At 42.5% G+C, this 19,226-nt stretch overlaps 1 protein-coding gene across 1 annotated transcript; it reads right to left on the reverse strand.

Moving 5' to 3' along the window:
* Positions 1–651: 651 nt before the first annotated feature.
* Positions 652–18,810, reverse strand: FAM83F (family with sequence similarity 83 member F). The gene is made up of 5 exons (XM_060245398.1): positions 18,330–18,810; positions 10,718–10,885; positions 5,795–5,916; positions 3,585–4,300; positions 652–1,190 (listed from the first exon to the last, which is right to left on the reverse strand). Exons 1-5 carry the CDS (start codon positions 18,783–18,785, stop codon positions 1,126–1,128), a joined length of 1,527 nt encoding a protein of 508 aa, XP_060101381.1. The 5' UTR covers positions 18,786–18,810; the 3' UTR covers positions 652–1,125.
* Positions 18,811–19,226: the final 416 nt, after the last annotated feature.

The following is a 19,226-nucleotide window of genomic DNA, read 5'->3' on the forward strand; positions in this document are numbered from 1 at the left end:
CAACTTGGTTCCCATGAGTGTCATGGCATCTGCCAACAGCTTTCTTGGTACCCACCAAGTATTTTTAGAAAGTAGGCTTTTGCCCAGCAAGGTTTCTGACTGGCCACTGAAGATATGATTGGCAGATCTTTAAAAACGTTGCTTTGAGCAGCAGCTACAGCACCACACACACTTTGTGACTGAAGATAAGCTGCAGCCGACAATTTGTGGCTGGCTTCACCTCCCGTGGCAGCCATTTTGTAGCTGTGCCCACCATACTTTGTCAGAATTCCAAAAGCTCAAAAAGGTTGGGGATCCCTGTTTTACAGAAGCAGTTGGAAATCCTTCAACCCACTTTTCTTGAACAGGAGTTTATGAGACACCAGGAAGATAGCAGGTGGCGGCAAAAGATCAGTGCATTTTTTAACACTTTTGAAACATCATCCTACAAAGACAGTAGTGATAATCCTTCTGGAAAAATCCCCCAAGGTTCCAAAGTACAAGACATGGCTTTCTGGTACTCGCTGCATTATTGCTATCATAATCCAAACCTTAATGTAATTTCCTCTCTAAGCTACAGGTCACAGAGAAGGCATACCACAATGCCCCCCTACATATGTCATTTGTGGCATCTGTGCCACAGGTTGGCTATTCAAACACTACTGGAAAGAATTGGGGAAAGCAGTGAAAGATGTAGTATATTTTTTTAAAATGATGGTGCAGAGGTGGTATAAAGTTTAGGAATACCCAAATGCATAAGTTTCACATCCTTTTTGGAATCTTTTGTCTTTGACTTAAACTGCTAACTCAATAAAAGCGTAGTACAAATATCAACACCCCAACAGTGTTCTTTTGAGTCTGTTGTCAGATAAACTGAAGTAGCACCCTGTATATGTGCCAGTGTGGAGTCCAACTAAAAAAATCAGTTTCACAGTTAATTATGCTCCTTTTTCAGACAGGATCTTCTATATTATGCATTTTACCCAGTGTGCGTTAATGGGAGGTTCCAGCTCCATCCTAGACACTGCAGGGGTTATATAGACCATTTTGAGGAAATTAGAAGGCAGGCTTGAAATGTGCCCACAGCTGTACGTTCCAGCAGATGCTTCTCTCAAGTTTTTTTCCAGCCGTTTCCCCCTCCTTCAATCAGGAGACCACACAGCCTGACTGCTTGGCTCTTTCTCCTGTGTGGGAGCTTAGACTCATTCTACCTGCAGCAGAAAAATAAAAAACAATTAAAAGCTTCTTTTAAAAGATTTCAGACATGCTTTTAAAAATCAGACACATTTAGCCATGCCCTGCAGGAGTCTCACTTTCTGCAAATCATATGATATCCACCCACACAATCACAAACAAGAAGCAAACTTCAAAACACTTCTGTAAGTAAGCCTCCTTCTCAGACTATTCAGACATTACAATTAAGAAGTCCTTCTAAACACCCATGATCCTCATTCCTCCTGTTTTCATACTTTGGGTAAATACTTCTACATGGTCAAACCCTAATTTGCACCAGGACTTTATTTCTTTAAATAATTCCCTCTAGGATTACTAGAGGCCACTTTTGCACACTGCTATAAGCAGCCTAGTCTATGTTTCAGTTAGGCAGTCCCAGCAATAGGCAAAGATCTACCTTCCAGTACTTAGAATGATTGGGCTGAGGACCAACCAAGTTTTTAATTTAAATATGCATCTGGCTTTACATTTCTGTAAACAGAAGACTCTGTAAAACCTCACTTTGGACCAGATACTGAAAAAGGCAAGAATAATAAACAGCAGCCATTAACTGACTGAAAACAAATACAAATTGTCATCCTAAATGGAAACATGGTTCTGTTTTCTAGTTTTGTCACTAGGGGATGCTACATGTCCTTTCATGAATTTATCAAAAAAGTTAAAATCATATACTCTGCAGAGAAATGAAATCAAAGCATTTGAACCTGTGCTTGCCTTGTGTTATAAAGACTCCTATTCAAAAAGAATACACCCATCTCTACTGGTTCTCAAAATGCATCAATTATGATGTAAATAAATGGTCACAGTAAATATTTTTGAGCACCTGAACAGGTTTTCTACCAGCTTTTTAAAAATTTCAAGTAATCAACTTTATCTTAATATGTCGGTCTTTCTATTTCCCTTCTTCAGCAGCTGGGAAATGTCCCTTCCCATACTAAAATATTAATTGATTTACTGATTTATATTTCAAAACATAACTTTCAGAATTCTCAAGTATTCTTTACCCAAAAAATGTTTTAAGAAAAATAAATGTTTAAGGGGTTTAAGTTTTTAAAGAAAAAACCCAAAGTATATAAACTTCTGCAGGCAAGCCTAGTTGACCCCCACATCACGTAGGCTCCCTCTATGCTGAAACTCTTGCTTGGCTCCTTCTCAACTCCCCACATGATTTCTAGTTCTATAACTCCTTTAGTGCTGTAGTTTATTCTTCTTCCATGAGTTGCATTGATTTGGAATCTCTCTGCTTTGCCCTCACAGGTCACTGTCAGAGATAAGGTGAGTAGTCCACAGAACAAATTTAAAAAGTAATTGCAGTTTGCACAGTCATTAAAAGCTGGCCAAAAAAAGCCATCAGGAAAAAGCACTAAACAGCCGCAATATGTACTTCAGTTGCCAGTAAGTGGCAACTGTAAGAGGCAGAGAAAGCTGCAGTGAGAGAGCAACAGCCTCTTACTCACAAGGTCCCACATATGTATACTTGTTTAGCCAGGCTGTATTTGTGGTTGCCACGTAAAATCTCTTCTGTGCCCAGATGGCCTGGGAAAGAGGCAAGGTAGTCCCTCATTTGTAGTGGGCAAGGGCAAACATAAGGGCTCCTACTATTTCATCTTTCCAAACAATATGACTAAACTTTGATCAGGAAAATCTCTGTGTTGCTGAGTATCCTGTTCATCAGAGAAGTGGAACACTCACCCTTAGATTTGGGGATGTTTGCTCTTGCATATTTCATGCTCCACCAAATTAAACAAAAAACTTTTGCCATTAATGGGGTAAATAAAGAGGGCAGAATTGTACCCTTCACATTTTTACTTTGGTGAAAAAAACCCACATTAAACACACCATGCAGTTTTATTACAGACTGAGTCTATTTAGATCTCAGCTGGTTATCTGGGAATGCATCTTGAATACAGATATTTCCCATGACTATAACTCTTTCCTCAGCCTAGCAAAGCTATTTAGAAGGAGACATTGATTCTCAGTCTTGTTGATACTTCTGAATCACACTCACACAATTCAGATTGACAGCCTGCTTCCTCCTGGGAATTAAAATGCCTGTTTATTGAACCTATTTATGAAACAGAGAGAAATGTCAATGTCTCACAGCAACCTGTGACATGCTCACCTAAAAACTTCCAAGTAAGGCTGCACAAGAAGTGTCAGGCTTCAAGATTATACTAAAATTTGAGATGGCTGCCTTCCTCCCACTTTGCCCTTTCAATGCAGACAAGGAAAGGAGGTTATGGGATCATAACCAAGCATTAGTCCCATTACAGAACAGCAAACCTTTGGGAACAACAGAGCAGAGGAAAGAGGACAAATCACATAGGGTAGGGGAACTGACTGGTAGAAGCAAAATCTTCAGGGAGATTTACCTGAAGTATTCCCACTACTATGAGCACTAAAAGTGGCTTGGCTTTCCTTTGGTGCTGTCACAATCACAAAGTCGTCTCCTGTCAGAGTCTCACTGGCAACAGAATCTGCATCGGCACTCACATGTGGCAGACGCTTGGCCTTTCTGAAAAGTCCAGTGCCAAATCTCTTACCCTGCTTGGAACTGGTCTCCCCATTGGCAACATCATCCTTCCTGAGGTCACGAATGGACTCTCTGGATTTGGATTTATTTTTCAGGTCCCGATGGAACCGGGAAAACAACTTCTGAGGACTCCGGTTCACTCTGCTCACATCCTCAAGTGGAGGCTCAATTTCCGGTAGCACCTGCTCTACTGAAATAAGATCATCTAGAAAAATATGCAGTCGTCTCTTTGACTCACTTTCTTCTTCCTTCTCCTGTGGGTTCCCTTGTGACTCCTGCATCTGGCGGGAAGCCCAGCGCATCATTTCCCCTGGGGGAACCCCTGCCACTAATCCATACTTTGGGTTGATGATCTTCCGTGCCACAGTGGAAGAGGAAAATCCCTGTTTTCCAGCATCTTGACGGAAAGGGCATGGAATGTTCAGCTCCTTATAAAGATCTATCTCCTCTGAAATGGCATAGAGCTCACGGAATTCAATATCAAACATTTCCACATTTTGTCCTGACAAGAACAAAATAATGTTTCTGTCTATGTGGGATGAGGTCCATGTGAAACTGCAAAACAAAGAGGATGTTGAACATTAGTCAGAAAGGGCTACTTTTTCAAACCCAAGCTCTTTATTATTCAGGAATGCACATTACAGAGTAGTCAGAGATTGCACTTATTTATCCAAGAACTCCATAAGATGAGTTGTTTATTGCTACACTTATTATTATTACTTAGTGTACCCAGTACTTATTATTTTAGTACACATATCCAGCCCTACCCTACAAGCAGGCTCCGAGGGGCTTACCACAAGGTCAACAATGAAACATTTAAAACAATAATTGAATTAAAATCCCATGATTTAAGATAGCAGAACAAATTCACTAAATTCCCAGGAGCTATTGCATGTATGCCCAATAGAACAGGTACTTGGGAATAAGGTGAGAAACATAATTTGTAAGATGGAATATGGAGGACAAAATGAAGCAGGGGAGGCCATACCCAGGCACCCACCACCCCAGCTGAAGGCCTGGCAGAACAACTCTGTTTTACAAGCCCTGCAGAACATAGGGCCCTGATCTCACTTGGTAGATAATTCCACCAGACCAAAGCAAGGGCCAAGAAGCCCTGGTCAAGGCTAAGCAGAGCCAGGGACCACTAGAAGGTGTTATTCAGAAGAGCACAAGGCTCACTGGGGGACATATGGGGAGAGCCTGTCCTGTAGATATGATGGCCCCAGACTGCACATGGCTTTGAAGGTTAATATCAAAACTTTGAACCTGATCTGATATTCAACTGGCAACCAATGCAGTTGGCAAAGCACCAGCTGCATTTTGAACCAGCTGAAGTTTTTGGAGCAGGGTCAAGTGTAGCCTTATGTACAGCGAGTTGCAGTAGTTCAGCCTAGAGGTGACCGTTGCATGGATCACCATGGCTAAGTATGGGGGGAAGAGGTAGGAAACCAGTTGCCTGACCAGCCAAAGATTATAAAAGGCTGGTCCGGCAACATCCATGAGCTGAGTGTACATTGAAAGGGAGGCATCCAATGTTACACCTAAACTCCTCACCATTGGCATAGGCAACAATGGTGCCCCACTGCTGCACACACACACAATGGAGAAGGTCTTATAGGCATGACATTCAAATCAGTGTGCCCAGTACTATCCTGCTAACCCCATAACTAGAAATACAATATGAAACCTAGCTAGTAAATAAATGCTCTGGTGGAGGGAGAGGGAGAGCACAACATTTCAGTACTCATCACTGAACATCCTATGAAATCCTCCATGTAGATGTCCTTTCACAGCCTATAGTCAGTAGTAGCTGAATTGGAGACCATCTGTATGAATAGCACTATATCCTTTCATCTTAACAAACCCCAAGTTAAGCATGCAGATTAGAGGCTCCACAGAGGCAGCCTCTTGCATGTTTAGCATTTCTACATTATATATTATTTCCTTACAAGGGAGCTGTTGTGAACCCCCCTGCCAACTTACACATTTGTGCCCCACAGTTACCAAAAGGAAGGACAAATGGATGGAGTTTCTGGTTGAGAAACTGACCTGTAGGAACCAGTGATGACTTTTTCACCATCCACCATCAGGAACCGGGATGCCAAATTGCCTTTGATCTTCCCTGATGGCATGTAGTAACCAACTCCTGTCACAGACCGTACTCGGATATTCTGACAAGAAAAGACATAGTAGGTAAAGGACTAATTTCCCCCAGAACCCTTATCTTTGTGAAACATTCTCCTGGTAAAGGAGTTGTGTTGGGGTTGACACTTAGTTTGCTCTTGTTTTATCTATGATTTAGTGATATAAAGACTGCACCTTGGTATTTTGGTTCTTATTGCAGAGCAACTTTTTTTTATAGCCTCCCCTATATGGTCAATACTGGTTGTTGTACCTTTGTTTGATGGATATCTGTACTATTTTATTTGTATTCACAGTATGGTTCAGAGAGCCAGTTTGGTATAGTGGTTAAGTGCACAGACTCTAATATGGGAGAACTAGGTTTGATTCCCCACTCCTCCACATGCAGCTGCTGGTGTGATGCTGGGTCAGCCACAAGTTCTCAGCAGAGCTGTTCTCTCAAGAGCAGTTCTCTGAGACCTCTCTCAGCCCCACCTGCCTCACAGGGTGTCTGTGGTGGGGGAGGAAGATAAAGGAGATTGTGAGCCACTCTTAGACTCCGAGTGAAGAGCAGAATATAAACCAAATCTCTTCTCTTCTCCTCTTAATTGTTACAAGTTACATAAATGCATTTTTAAAAGGAAGTCTAATCATCCAGATTTTCATTACCTTGCCTTCCTATACTCCCATCTCTCAAGGATTCATTAGCAAGTCAACAAAAACCAAGAGACCAAAGAAGGTAGCAGGATGTAATGCAGGAAATTCCATTTTAGGCATAACCTCACCAGATTCAGGTCTCATAATAACCATGATGCTGCATTTATCCAGCTGTTTTGCAGCTTTCTCCCTCCCCCTCCTTTGCTTCCCAAATGCTAGGACTGTCTGTGAGGAGAGCAGGCAGTTTATTCTGTTTCTGGCATCAAGATGTATTCAGAAGTGTAGTAGCAACTAACACACAAATACTAGATGTGAAACAACAAAAAGGTAATCTTACATGTGCCTGGTAAGGCAGGTTTGTTGAGAGACAACAGAAGCCAAGTCCCACTTTCTATGAATATTCTAGTATAAGGAAAGGTCCCTGTACCATAACCAAGTTATTCCATCATAAGTTTTTGTGGACTAAAGTCCACTGTCAGGGGACTGTGAGAGCCAGTTTGGTGTAGTGGTTAAGTGCATGGACTCTTATCTGGGAGATCCGGGTTTGATTCCCCACTCCTCCACTTGCAGCTGCTGGAATGGTTTTGGGTCAGCCATAGCTCTCGTAGGAGTTGTCCTTGAAAGGGCAGCTTCTGGGAGAGCTCTCGCAGCCTCACCTACCACACAAGGTGTCTGTTGTGGGGGAAGATGATAAAAGAGATTGTAAGGCACTCTGAGACTCTGATTCGGAGAGAAGGACAGAGTATAAATCTATGGTATTATTATTATTATTACTACTATTATTATTATGCAGACTTATGAAATTATGGCAAAAAAACAAACTAGGGGAGGCAAGGGGCCCTGAAATGCAGGAAGTATATGGGGCGTAATATTCATAATAGCAATAATTGGCCATTTTTCTAGCTTTGCTAAGCTAGTTATCTGAAATGTCCAAGGAGTCTGAAGTGTCACTTTACAGGAGTTTTCTGGCACCTCAAGGACTAACAAAATTGTATTCTAGAATATACTTTCTCAGACTAGAATCTACCTCTTCAGTCACAGTGTGTGAATCATCACAATACTGTCATTTTATGCATGGTGGGGAGAACATACAAACAAATAACATGATCAAGAACTCATTAAATGCAACTGAAATATAATCAGGAAAGCAAACAGACCATTCACTAGAACAAAGTTTGAGTCCACCTGAAGAAGTGTGCATGCTCAAAATTCCATTTCAGGTAGGTATAAAGTTGTTGCAATACATTATACTGTGGAATGCACTCCTCCAGCCCAAGAGGTTCACAGTGGCCCTTTCTTGCCTTCTTCTAACAAGTGTTGGTGCTAGCTAGCATGATCAATTTATGTTGCTTTTCTTTTATGCGGCAGCTTCTGATTTTCAAGTATCAGCATAGAAGTCTCTAGACCAAATCCAAACTACCAACCATACTGCCTGACCCCCAAGATGTCAGTTTAGAGGCCAAAGAGGAACAGGATGGAAGTGTTGTCCAGGGCAACAGCCAGCAATTATGAGACATAACAAACTTAGCTGTTCACTTCTTACTCTCTTCTCAAAGCAGTCCTCCAAGAAACTAGTAGCTGACCATTGATCTACAATTACTTATATCTGCAGTCTGCTTCTGAAATGCATTTGAGTAAGAACTCCTCTGATAACACTGACATTTATTTTTAAAAGCAGAGAAAAATGAATGAGAGAAATAACCTGGTTAAGGTCTCCCAGTGGCTAGTGTATATTTGAATGCAATCAGGTAGACACTTCTGATATACTAGGTCCACTTCACACAAACTGGATTAACATACATCTCCACTGGGAGGAAAAACCAGGTACGTAGGCATGCAATTAACACACATTTGTTTCATCATGCCTATATGTATTTTTCCTCCAATAAACTGTGTGAAAACTCTTGCATGAAGCAATACCTCTGGATCTCATGGGGAGGTGGATTTGAGATTATTTACTTATCCCATTTATTTCTCCACACCCCTGAGAATGCAAAGCTACTTACCATAGCACTAAAAACAACTCCAGAACAACACGCACTTATAAAAAGATCATTCGCAGGAATCATTATTTACATAGCATGAAGGCTTGTTTGAAAACAAATACTTTTACAGCATTTTATACACATTGATAAGCTCTGCTGCAGACTGGAGTCTCTAGAAAGGGGATTCCATAAGGTCAGAGCCACTACTTTGAAGGCCCTGCAAGGCACTCTTAGCAATTCTACATAATCTAAAAATGTGATCTGAAGCATGATATCCCTGGCAAATCTTAACTCAGAGGGAAAGGTGCTTTCTAGAAGATTTGAAAATTCCCATTTGCAGGTAGAAGTCTTAGAAATTTCTAGGCAGTTTTGCAGGGGTTTTAATGCCCATTCTCCATCTAAGTCTCATGAAACTTCTTTAGTATCCATCTCCACTTACATCCTTTCCCCACCCATCCTGCTTGGATAGTTTTTGATCTAGTATGCAGTGCTAAGTCCTCAGGTAACATGCTGATGCTGCTTCTGTTGTTAAGTTAACCAGTTTGGTAGGTTATACAAATTCTTGATCAGGAAGTAGAGGAGTCTAAGAAAATGTTTCCTTTCCAGACAAAAGAAATTATAACAGAATTTAACTGGCAGATCTTTATCATTATTCTTTAAAAATTTATTTCCTTCTTTTGAGAAGAACAAATTGGATTTATATTTCATTGCTGTAAGGAGAAGACAGTTCTCATACACAGGATAAAATAAACCACTAGGCACAATATGCTATAGGTTTATTTATTTATTTGATTTTTTTTAGCAGGTTAGGGCCCTGCTACATTTAAACAATCAGTACAGTTCAATTAGGTCTCTTAGTTTTAAAATTACTGACTTTTCTGTTGTCTCCAGATAATTAAAAACACTTTCCCCCATAAAATATATTATTTGAACTGTATTTGAGATGGAAGGGAGAAGAGACAAAATAATTCAATATTTTGATGAAAGAATATAACCAGTCAGCTTTAACTTCCAACCAGGTCATTGGCTTATAACTAAGCTGCTTTATAATTTACAGAGGACTGGTCCATCTACTCCAATATATTCTTCTCTCAACTGACAGCAGCTTTCAAAGTACAGGTCTTCCCAATCTGCTACCAGAGATGCTTTATCTGATAATTCCAGGGATAAAACCTGAGGACTTTGGAATGCAAAGCATGTGATCTACCACTGAATTATGGCTGTCATCAGCAGAGTTCACCAAGGTCCATAGGAGATGAAATAGGAGGATAAGAATCTACAACCAGAACTCACTAAAACTAATAGACTCCAGCTATTTCAAAAGATTCTTGCTGCCTTATATTTGAGCGTCTTGACACTGTTCAGGTAAATTCACACAGGATTGTCAACTAACAAAGTGGGGCCCTATTATCTTGTTACACACATGCAGGAAGCTATCAGGTTTGAAACTGCAAGAGCATATGACATGTGAGCAGTTAACTCTATGACCTCATCTGCAACGATTTTCATGATTGTTCCAAAGTGTATGTTGTCACGACTGGTGCCTGGAAATTAACAACTCAAATATTATGATGGATTTTGCTGCTTGCTGGTAAAAACTGCCCCTATGTGTTATCAGAACTTCTTTCCTTTTGGAAAACAAAACAAAACCATTATAGTTACCAGCATAAAGGGGGGGGGTGAATTCTGAAACCAATAAAACTTATTTGATATAAAACATGAGATTTGAAATAACATTATGGCTCTAGAATTCTTAATGCCTTGGTTTGTTTACATTAAACAATCATCTTCAAATTGTGGGTTTTGATACACACCTTGGTTACACCCTGAACTATGGTGGGTCAAACCAATGGTGCTGTAACTTTACTTTTCTTATTAAATGGAGAGGAGGGCAGAAAGTGGGAAAACAGAAAGGGAACCAGAGAAATATAATACAAATACAAAATGGGTTTCCACATTACAGATTGGGGAAAGTCTGGTTCTAGGTAAAAATAAAAGAAGACTAGTTTACTATTTATTTTACATCCTAACTGAATATTTGTTTCCTGGTTAACTGAACCTATCAAAATCTCGATGGCCATAAAACCTTCAGAAAGCATTCAGTCCTCCATCAGGGCAAGAATTCTTTTATCCATCAGAAAATGATAGTATATCTGTGCCTTAATATCATTCAAGAGCCATTACAACAACAGAGTTAACAAAATCATACCCGTATCTGGAAATCACAGAGCTCCATGCCTTTGCACATCTCCAGGAAGAGCTTAGAGCCTTCTTCATCCAAGATAATGTAGACTGGGATCCGACGTTTGTATGCTGCATCTACAATATCTTGGAAGATATCCCTGTCTGTGAATTGGTCCATAACTACTGCAATGATCTGGACATGAACAGAGGAGAACAGTCATTTCAATAAAACCAAGCTGTTGTGGTCAAAAGCACAGATTTATGCATTCAGGGCAGGAGAATATATAATATACATTCACAATACACTTAACTGTAAGAAACATTAGCATATTCAAGATAGCATGACTGTTGCTTGTCTGTACAGAGTAGAAAGTTCCTCTTGAAGACTAACCTGAGGTTTACATGGCATGTTTGGTCTTAAGAAGATGCCCAGAGGACACCACAATCAATTTTTCATTCTTTGGCACTCTTCAACCTCCATGCTTATGATGTAAATTAGACTGGTGTGTGAACATGTGTACACGCATCTGTGTCGGGTGTTTGAACATTAATCCATCCATGGCTAAACATTTAGCCCACATACAGGATTTAGCTCAAATAATTTTTTAACCTTTAAAATATTAACGTACTGACACAAATATTCAAATGTTAGCTATGCTTTCAGCTTGACTGCCACCACTTCCTTCTCCTGAAATATACAGTTTTTAAAAACCTTGTCTGTAGCAAGGTTTTCAGTGTTGCCAGTCCTGATGGAACGCAACTGCTTGGACTTGTTAAATATTCCTCTATTGAAAACAGGACCATACAAGCAGAACAAAAGGCCAGCAAGAACAAGTGGGGGGAGGGGAGATGTTATTTAAAGCTAGAGGCAAATAATTTGTGCAACCACAAAATTCTCCATACCGGAGAAGCTCATAATTTTGCAGCATTGTAGAGTCCAGACACTGCTTATTAAGTACATAAGTTCTTTCTTTGCTCTGGGGTTCAAATTTACATTGCATCACTTGAAAATTAAATAGCCATGAATTAAGCCACTACAGGACATGGATCACCTCTGCCTCAGTTGCCCCAAACTTGCCCAGATTAAAGGTTGCTGGCCATAGGTTTAAAAGGACCATCAAGGTATGAGTCAATCTTCATAAATCCTGTAATATGTATGCATTTAGAACAGCACACTGTTCTCTCAGTGGCCATCTACAAACAAAGAAGAGCCCAAGGGTTTATCACATGAGCAAAACATTAAACTACTTTATGACTCTTAAACGCATGGACCTTCAGGCTTTGATGGGTGGAGATCCTCCATTTTCCAAATCAGCAAAAAACCCAAATAATTAAAATTAAGCAAATCAGCAATTTCAGCTGCTGAAACACGCAGTACTTCATTTATCATTATCCTAACTCTTCAGATATATGGTGTGTCTGTGTGAGGGATGTAACATTATAATGGAAAATTAATTCTACAGATATTGCTTATGGTCAGAGAAAAAGAAGAGTGACATAAAAATAGAGTTGCCAGGTCCCCCCTAACCATCAGCAGGGATGAGGGAGAAGGATTGCCAGCTCCAGGTTGGGAAACTCCTAGAGCAGGGGTGGCCAACTGTAGCTCTCCAGATTTTTTTGCCTACAACTCTCATCAACCGCAGCCAGCATGGCCAATGGCAGGGGCTGATGGAAGTTGTAGGCAAAAAACATCTGGAGAGCTACCGTTGGCCACCCCTGTCCTAGAGATTTGGGAATAGAACTTGGGGAGGACAGCGGTCTCCATAGGGTACAATGACATAGAGTCCATGCTCCAAAGCATCAATTTTCTCCAGGGTAACTGATCTCTGTAGTCTGGATACAAGCTGTAAATCCAGGGGGTCCCAAGGTCCCACCTGCAAGCTAGCATCCCACACAAATAATGTGAGGGGTGGAGCAAAGGATCCAGTTCAAGGTTTTAGTGCTAACTTTTAAAGTTACATGTGGCCAGGGACCTGCGTATCTCAGGGGCCGTCTCTTTCCATATGTGCCCCACAGAGCCTTATGCTCAATTGATGAACACCTTCCAGTTATCCCTGGCAGAAAGGATGTTTGACTAGCCTCAACTAGGGCCAGGGCTTTTTCGGCCCTGACCCCAACCTGATGGAACAAGGTCCCATCTGAGATCAGGGCCCTGTGGGATCTACTGCAATTCTGCTGGGCCTGCAAAATAGAGCTGTTCCACTGGGCTTTCAGTTGAGGCAAGGAACACCAAAATTTCCATCTTTTGGCCTCCCCAACTGTCTGCTTAGCCTAGTGGCAAGTAACTTAACATCCCACAACACTGCTCAGAAGGTTCCTATTTGTGTGTTACTATTGTTGGTAATTCTTACTCTGGTTTTTAGCATGGAATTGAATTTTAAATGTCTGGATTTTCAACCCCTATTTTTGTTCTCATCATGACATTATGTGACCCATAAGCCACTCTGAGCCTGCCTTGCGGGGATGGGGGGGTACAAATAAAAGATTAATTTTATTGATAAAATAAGTGTTTCCAAATAATCTTAATGTGGGTGGCAACTTTTTTGGTCTCTACCCTCATCCCAACAGTTGCTGTGGTTCTACATATGAGATAATTATGAGCTAAAGAGTACCTAAGTTGCAGACATAGATCATTCTATGAGTTTGAAATGGTAAAGTCTAATGTTCTTGGAAATTTTTATTTTTAAATCATGATGCATGTATACTGGCAAACTGAACACAATGCGGAGGAGATCATGGGCAGAAATCATACTATTAATACAGTGCTCTGTCTAGCATATAAAACTGTCAGCCAGAGTCATTTTGACCGAAGATGTCTATTTTAATTACTATTAAAGTGACAAGACATAGAGAAAGGTTTCACTGAGCTCCGGTTTAATGGCACAGAATTTAATCAGTTCAGAATTAATGGAAAGGAAACTTCTTTCATGAACTTTACTGGCTTTGTAACATTTCTAAGAAGCACTGGAAGTATCTTGGAAAGTAATTACCCCTCTTCCCATACCGAATATTAGAAGCCTGTCTAAGCTGCTTCCTGTCAACTATGTGGGCCAGCAGGAGTTGCAGCATCCCACTTTCTGGACTATAGAGACCAGAATGATTGGAACAGTGCTCCCAATATTTAAAATGAAAGTCACCTTTTTAAAGATGTATAAATGACAGATGCTATTCAGCGGACATAAGGATCAAAAGGTGAGTGAGGATATACCACATACCCAAATTGCCTTTCCTGGGATAACAGAGTTATGCTTTTGAACACAGTATGATAAATAGATGAAGACTTTGTAACACTTGGAAGAATATGCAACAGAATAATTTCCAGTAACATGGGTTGTCTGTTGTCTTTGAAAAACATTTAACAAACTGTGGAACATTTACACCAGATATTTTATAGTTTGAGGGATGGGGAGGGGGGAAGCATTAAAACAAACAAAGGGGGGGAATACCGGAGAATACTGCCTAACACATAATACCTGAAAGACATTTTTAAAACTCCGGGTTGCAGGACACATGATTTTCTGTCTTTACCAATCATAGAACTTGCTGATTCCAAGTATCTGAAGATATTAACCCCTTTCAGAAGTACCCTGACTCATGATTTGGCTCTGCTTCCTGGATCAGAGCTGTCAGAACTGGCCACCATACTCTTCAGGAAATGCTGCAAAGACCAAGTATTAGTTTAAATACATGGCCTTTGGAAGTACAATTATTTACTTAAAATTACTTGAATATACCATTAGAAATGCACCTGCACGTTGGTCAGATTTCACTGCAACTGATGGAATTAATTATGTGTAGAAGACCACATGGTTTTAACTTTGTATAACAAATAAAAAAAAGGATTACATACATATCCAGAAACAAGGACAGGAATTTCTAAATATGTAAGTTTGCCTATTGGATCACACCTTTAAAATTCAGATAAATTAATCTCAAATAACTACAATTTCCAGCTTTATAATAATAATGCAGTGAGAGCAAGAATCCTCAGTTTAACCACTGGTGTATATTACCACTCTTTAAATCATCCCAACTGACTAGCGTTACTTCCACATGATGGCAATTTTCTGTTCTGCTCTCATTGCAGCAACAGAGCCTCTGCACAGGATAAGCAAGGAAGATAACCAGCACACTTGTTACCTCTCGTCCCCTACTAATGGTGGTTTTGCTAGTTTTTTAAATCCACAGGAGGTGTATTGCTACCCTGTCCTGGATGGCCCAACCTCATCAGATTTCAGAAGCTGAGCAGCTTGCTAATGATCTCTGGCTTTTTGGGCCAGTCCTATTTGGATGGAGGACCATCAAGGAAGCACAGAATTGCCTGCTATGCAGAGGCAGGCAATGGCATACCACCTCTGTTTAATTGCCTTGAAAACCCTACAGGGTCTGCTGCTACTTGACCACACTTAACGCATGCACAAAGGCATAGTACTGGAGTAGGAGATGAAAGTGATGAATCTCTGATTTTTTTTTAAAAGCCCATTTGTGCTGGGGTGGCGGTGGTGCCGGATATAGGTGGAGCAGTGTGGAAATCAACAACATTCCGTCTGTCTATATCCTGGAACTGCTCTGGATATTATCTTTCCTGAAAGAGCTATGAAAGTAAATTTGGAAAAGCCAGGGAAAGCCCCTCCCTCTCCCATCCATTGCAGTTTGCATGGGGGAAGATCAGAGTGGAGAAAGACCTCTATACAGAAGCAACCTAGAGACTTTCCCCTCATGGGTTATTTGTTCAGGGGCTGGAATGCAGTTGGGATGAGGGTTTCCTGCTTCCCCATCATACTGTGTTGAATTTGTGCACCTCCAGTTTCCCCAGTTTTTCTTCGATCTTTCTCAAACTCACTTTCTGTGAAGTTTTAAGAATGATCACAACAAACCTTGAACAGCTGCCAGATGGATGGGAAAGTTCAATTTTTTTGTCCCAACTGCAGTAGCCATTTGTATCCCCACAACACTTGTGTTTTAAATCAGCAACTGAATATTACAACAATCTCCATCAGATTCTCTGAATTCCAAGGTTTCAGGGTTTTTTTAAAGTCTCTAGTCCTGTTTGCTGAAGACATCTAAGGGGAGAGGCATATCTCTGGAATGAAAGGGCCCTAGAGCAGAGGTGTCAAATTCATTTTCTATGAGGACCGGATATGACATAAATGTCACTTTGTCTGCCCCGCCGGGCCAATGTGCCATAAATCATGATGTCAGGTACCAGAGATACAAACTTTATAAAGGACAACAGCTGGTAAGCTCTGAGTTGGTGTGTCCTCACTGCAAGGCCCCAATGGGCTTGGGGTGCCTGTGTGCTGCGTGGGCGGATTGGAGAGCCAGTAGTGCAGTGCTGGGCAGATGCTCCTGCATTGCCTGAAGAGGGAGGCAATCCCCTTCCCCAGTCCACTCCTGTCATCAATGCTGTGAGCCTCAGGGTAAAAACACAAAGCGGCTGAGTGTTGCAAGCTCCCCCGCCTCTATGGAAGGTGACCAGGAAGACAAGTTGAAGTAACCCCCCTCCCCCGCAGAAGCGGGGAGGTGTGGCCCAGGCACAAGGCCATATGCACAGCAGGACCCAGACCAAGAAAAGTCTGAAAAACCAGAGATGTCTGCACAGCGGTGGCCCCATCTGGCCAAGGCCACCAGGCAATGCTAGGGGTTCAAGCCAGAGATCATTAGAAAACTGTGCCGTCCCCATGCAGCAGCCACCGCCTCAGGCTGAAGGCCACCGGATCCTCTGAAGGGGGAGTGGCCACCATGGGCAAAAGCTGCGTATATGGCAGAGGCCCCAGGCCACCCAGTGACCAGTATAGCTGGAGATCACCAGCACTGCCCCCCATACAAGGCAGTAGCTGCCTATGGCTGAAGGCTGTGCGTGTTCCATTGGGGGAGGGAAGTCCAGCTGCCAAGTTGGGTACTTGGTGGCAGTATTAGGCCCCAGAAGTGTGTAAGAAACTGGTGAAGAGTGCCCCTATGTGTCAAAGCACAGCTGCTGCATGGAGGGTGCAAATATGGCAGTGGTGCTGGCCCCAAGCAGGGGATCCTCTGAGCCTCACCATGTGAAACACTGATGCCCACATTTATCCGGGACTGTATCCCTCGAGCTACAGACTGAGCGAAGAGGTGTGCAACCTCACCTTGGAACTGAGAGCTGGGCATGAACACGACTGTGGGAACTCCCAACTTAGCAGTGAGGCTGCCACTGAAGTGAAGGGGTTCTGCTTGACTGCTGTGGATGATGTTGTTCTGCTGTGCTGAAGCCACAATTGGAGTGGATCTGTCCACTCCACCCCCACCCCCTCAGCAGCTTCCTGTTCCTTCACAGGTTGGACAAGAGCCCTAGACAGGCCAGTTCTGGATCTCAGGCCTTATGTTTGACACCCCTGCCCTAGAGGCTTCTTTAATTAAAGCTAACAATTCCGCAAGCTTGAAATACAGTTTGCTACAACATTATTTTTTAAAGCCCTGAAAAACATCTGCCGTGTGGAAGCCCTGTTGCCACTGTGCTGTATCAGCAATCACAGCAGCAGTGGGGAAACCACACAAGCCTGTTCTCGTGTGGAAAATACCTAGGGCAGCTATTATTCAGAGAAGGTCTAAGAAATGGTTAAAGGAGGCTGCAGGGTACTGTTAAGGTTGCAGACGTTCCTGTTCTTAAAGGAGGTCCTCTTCTATTCCAAACACTTCCCTACGAAGAACTCAACATAGGTATAGTTATACAGTATGACAGCGTTTCTTTCTTCAGTGTTACACATTTTAAACATTGAATCTTGTATGTGCTCTTGACCACTAATGACTTACAGCCTGATCTAGGCTAGGTATATTAAATCTCAAGTGAATCACACCAAGTTCAATGGAATGAATGTCCTAATACCAGATTAATGCTCAAAACTGTAGTCAAAGAGAACAGAAAGAATGAAGACTGCAGCATTTAACATGCATACACCACAATTCTAAATACGTTGGGTGCAACCTACTGTGGAATTCCCCTGTACAAACCCCAATGAAATTAATGGAAGTTGCACAAGAGCTCAGTAGATTGTGCATTATACTTATTAAACGAACTAGCTCCAATGAAAACAATGGGCCTTACCTCTAAGCCAACTTATTTAGTGTAAGGATATAAGCATTATTTAGTGACGAATTCCATGTGGGAGAAGAAAGTGATCTCAGATGAAAGTGTTAAAATAGACAGAAAAACGCGTTTGGACTTGTTGTGGAGAGCCCAGTTGCTCCACATTAAGTCCTACCCATGCCATTCCTTGGGGCTGTGAATAAGGGGCAAACTAGAACAAGAAAAACTGAGCGGAAAAGCTGACAGCACTTTTTCCAGTAGCAGCAAAAATTCGGAAGTTTGCTTAATGAAGTGGGAGCTTCCTTTGCCAAGGAAGTAGGAGCACTCAAGTGGGCTGAAACAGAGGACTGCTTAATGAAGTTCTTTCTCAGTTGCCCTCTTGGAGCCTGCCTCAGCACCTTTTATACTTTAAAAAAAAGTTTCCACTTAAAACTCAGAACTGGTTTTTTGGCAGGTTTAGACTTCCCTCATAAATCGCTGCACACTTTGTCTTTTCAAAAGTGTTGCCATATCCATTCCTTACTGGGCTTGCCACCCCCCCCCCACCCGGGGAAGTGGGGGGAGGGAAGAGACCCACCTTGTGCGCTTGCTGGATCATTTCGCGCGCCACTTCCTTGACGTGAGGCGCATTTTCTTCCTTGCGTGGGTGAGTAAACAGAGCCAAGCGGTTGAATCCTCGGTAGAAAGTGTTGTGGGTCCAGCCCAAGTCGAGCGGAGGGATCTCCGTGTCGGAGCGCTCGGGCCAATAGGCCAGCGACAGCGGCTTCCCGGAGGGTCCGGCTAGAGGCTTGCTGCCGTCGAGGTGGGCGTCGTAGGTGCACCAGCTGCTCCGCAAGGCCTGCAGCTCCCGGCTGGAGAGGAAGTCGCGCAACTTCTCCTTCTTCAGCTGCTCCTTGTAGGCCTTCTCCCCTTTGCCCACCAGGGCCTGCAGGGCCCGCCGCTGCGACTCGCTGTAGTAGTACCGGGGATGGTTCTCGCCCAGCCATTCGTTCACGTGCGTGTCGTCCAGGCAAAGGAGCTGCGAGACCGCCATGCTCCCTGCACGCCACTGACACACTCCACTGCTAACCGTACCTGGGCTGCTAACCGTACCTGAAGCAGGGAAGGGAGGAGTCAGCTTGCCCCGCCCCCCTCTCACCTGGCTGGCCCTGTGGAGGTGACGGCAGGCTTCGCTCCGACCAGCTTGCTTCCTCCGAGTTGCCAAGGCGGCAAGGGCACGAGGGCAGGCGCCCTCTCCCACTTCGGGGGGAAGGAAGATCAGGGATGTCGTGGGTGTGCTGAGATTTTCGACCATCAAGAGCACCAAGTTTATTATACCGTATAGTGGTTTAGATTACAATCGAATATTGGATGAGCACCAGAAATATGAAACGGGTTTTTAAAAAAATATCTTTCTTTTTACTCCTTAATCGGCACCCAGAGGGACTGATCCCCTCATTCTCTCCTCGACTTTTTCCTCTCTAAAACAGCCACC

This window comes from Heteronotia binoei, chromosome 8 (assembly GCF_032191835.1).
Source record: "Heteronotia binoei isolate CCM8104 ecotype False Entrance Well chromosome 8, APGP_CSIRO_Hbin_v1, whole genome shotgun sequence".
Classification (NCBI taxonomy): Eukaryota; Metazoa; Chordata; class Lepidosauria; order Squamata; family Gekkonidae; genus Heteronotia; species Heteronotia binoei.

Coding starts and splice junctions, on each gene's coding strand:
- FAM83F (XM_060245398.1), bottom strand. CDS start 18,785: ATGGCGGTCTCGCAGCTCCTTTGCCTGGACGACACGCACGTGAACGAA. Junction 5,917..10,717: donor TCTGTGATTTCCAGATACGG/GTATGATTTTGT, acceptor TTTTCTTGTCAG/AATATCCGAGTACGGTCTGT. Junction 1,191..3,584: donor TAGTAGTGGGAATACTTCAG/GTAAATCTCCCT, acceptor TTTCTGCTGCAG/GTAGAATGAGTCTAAGCTCC.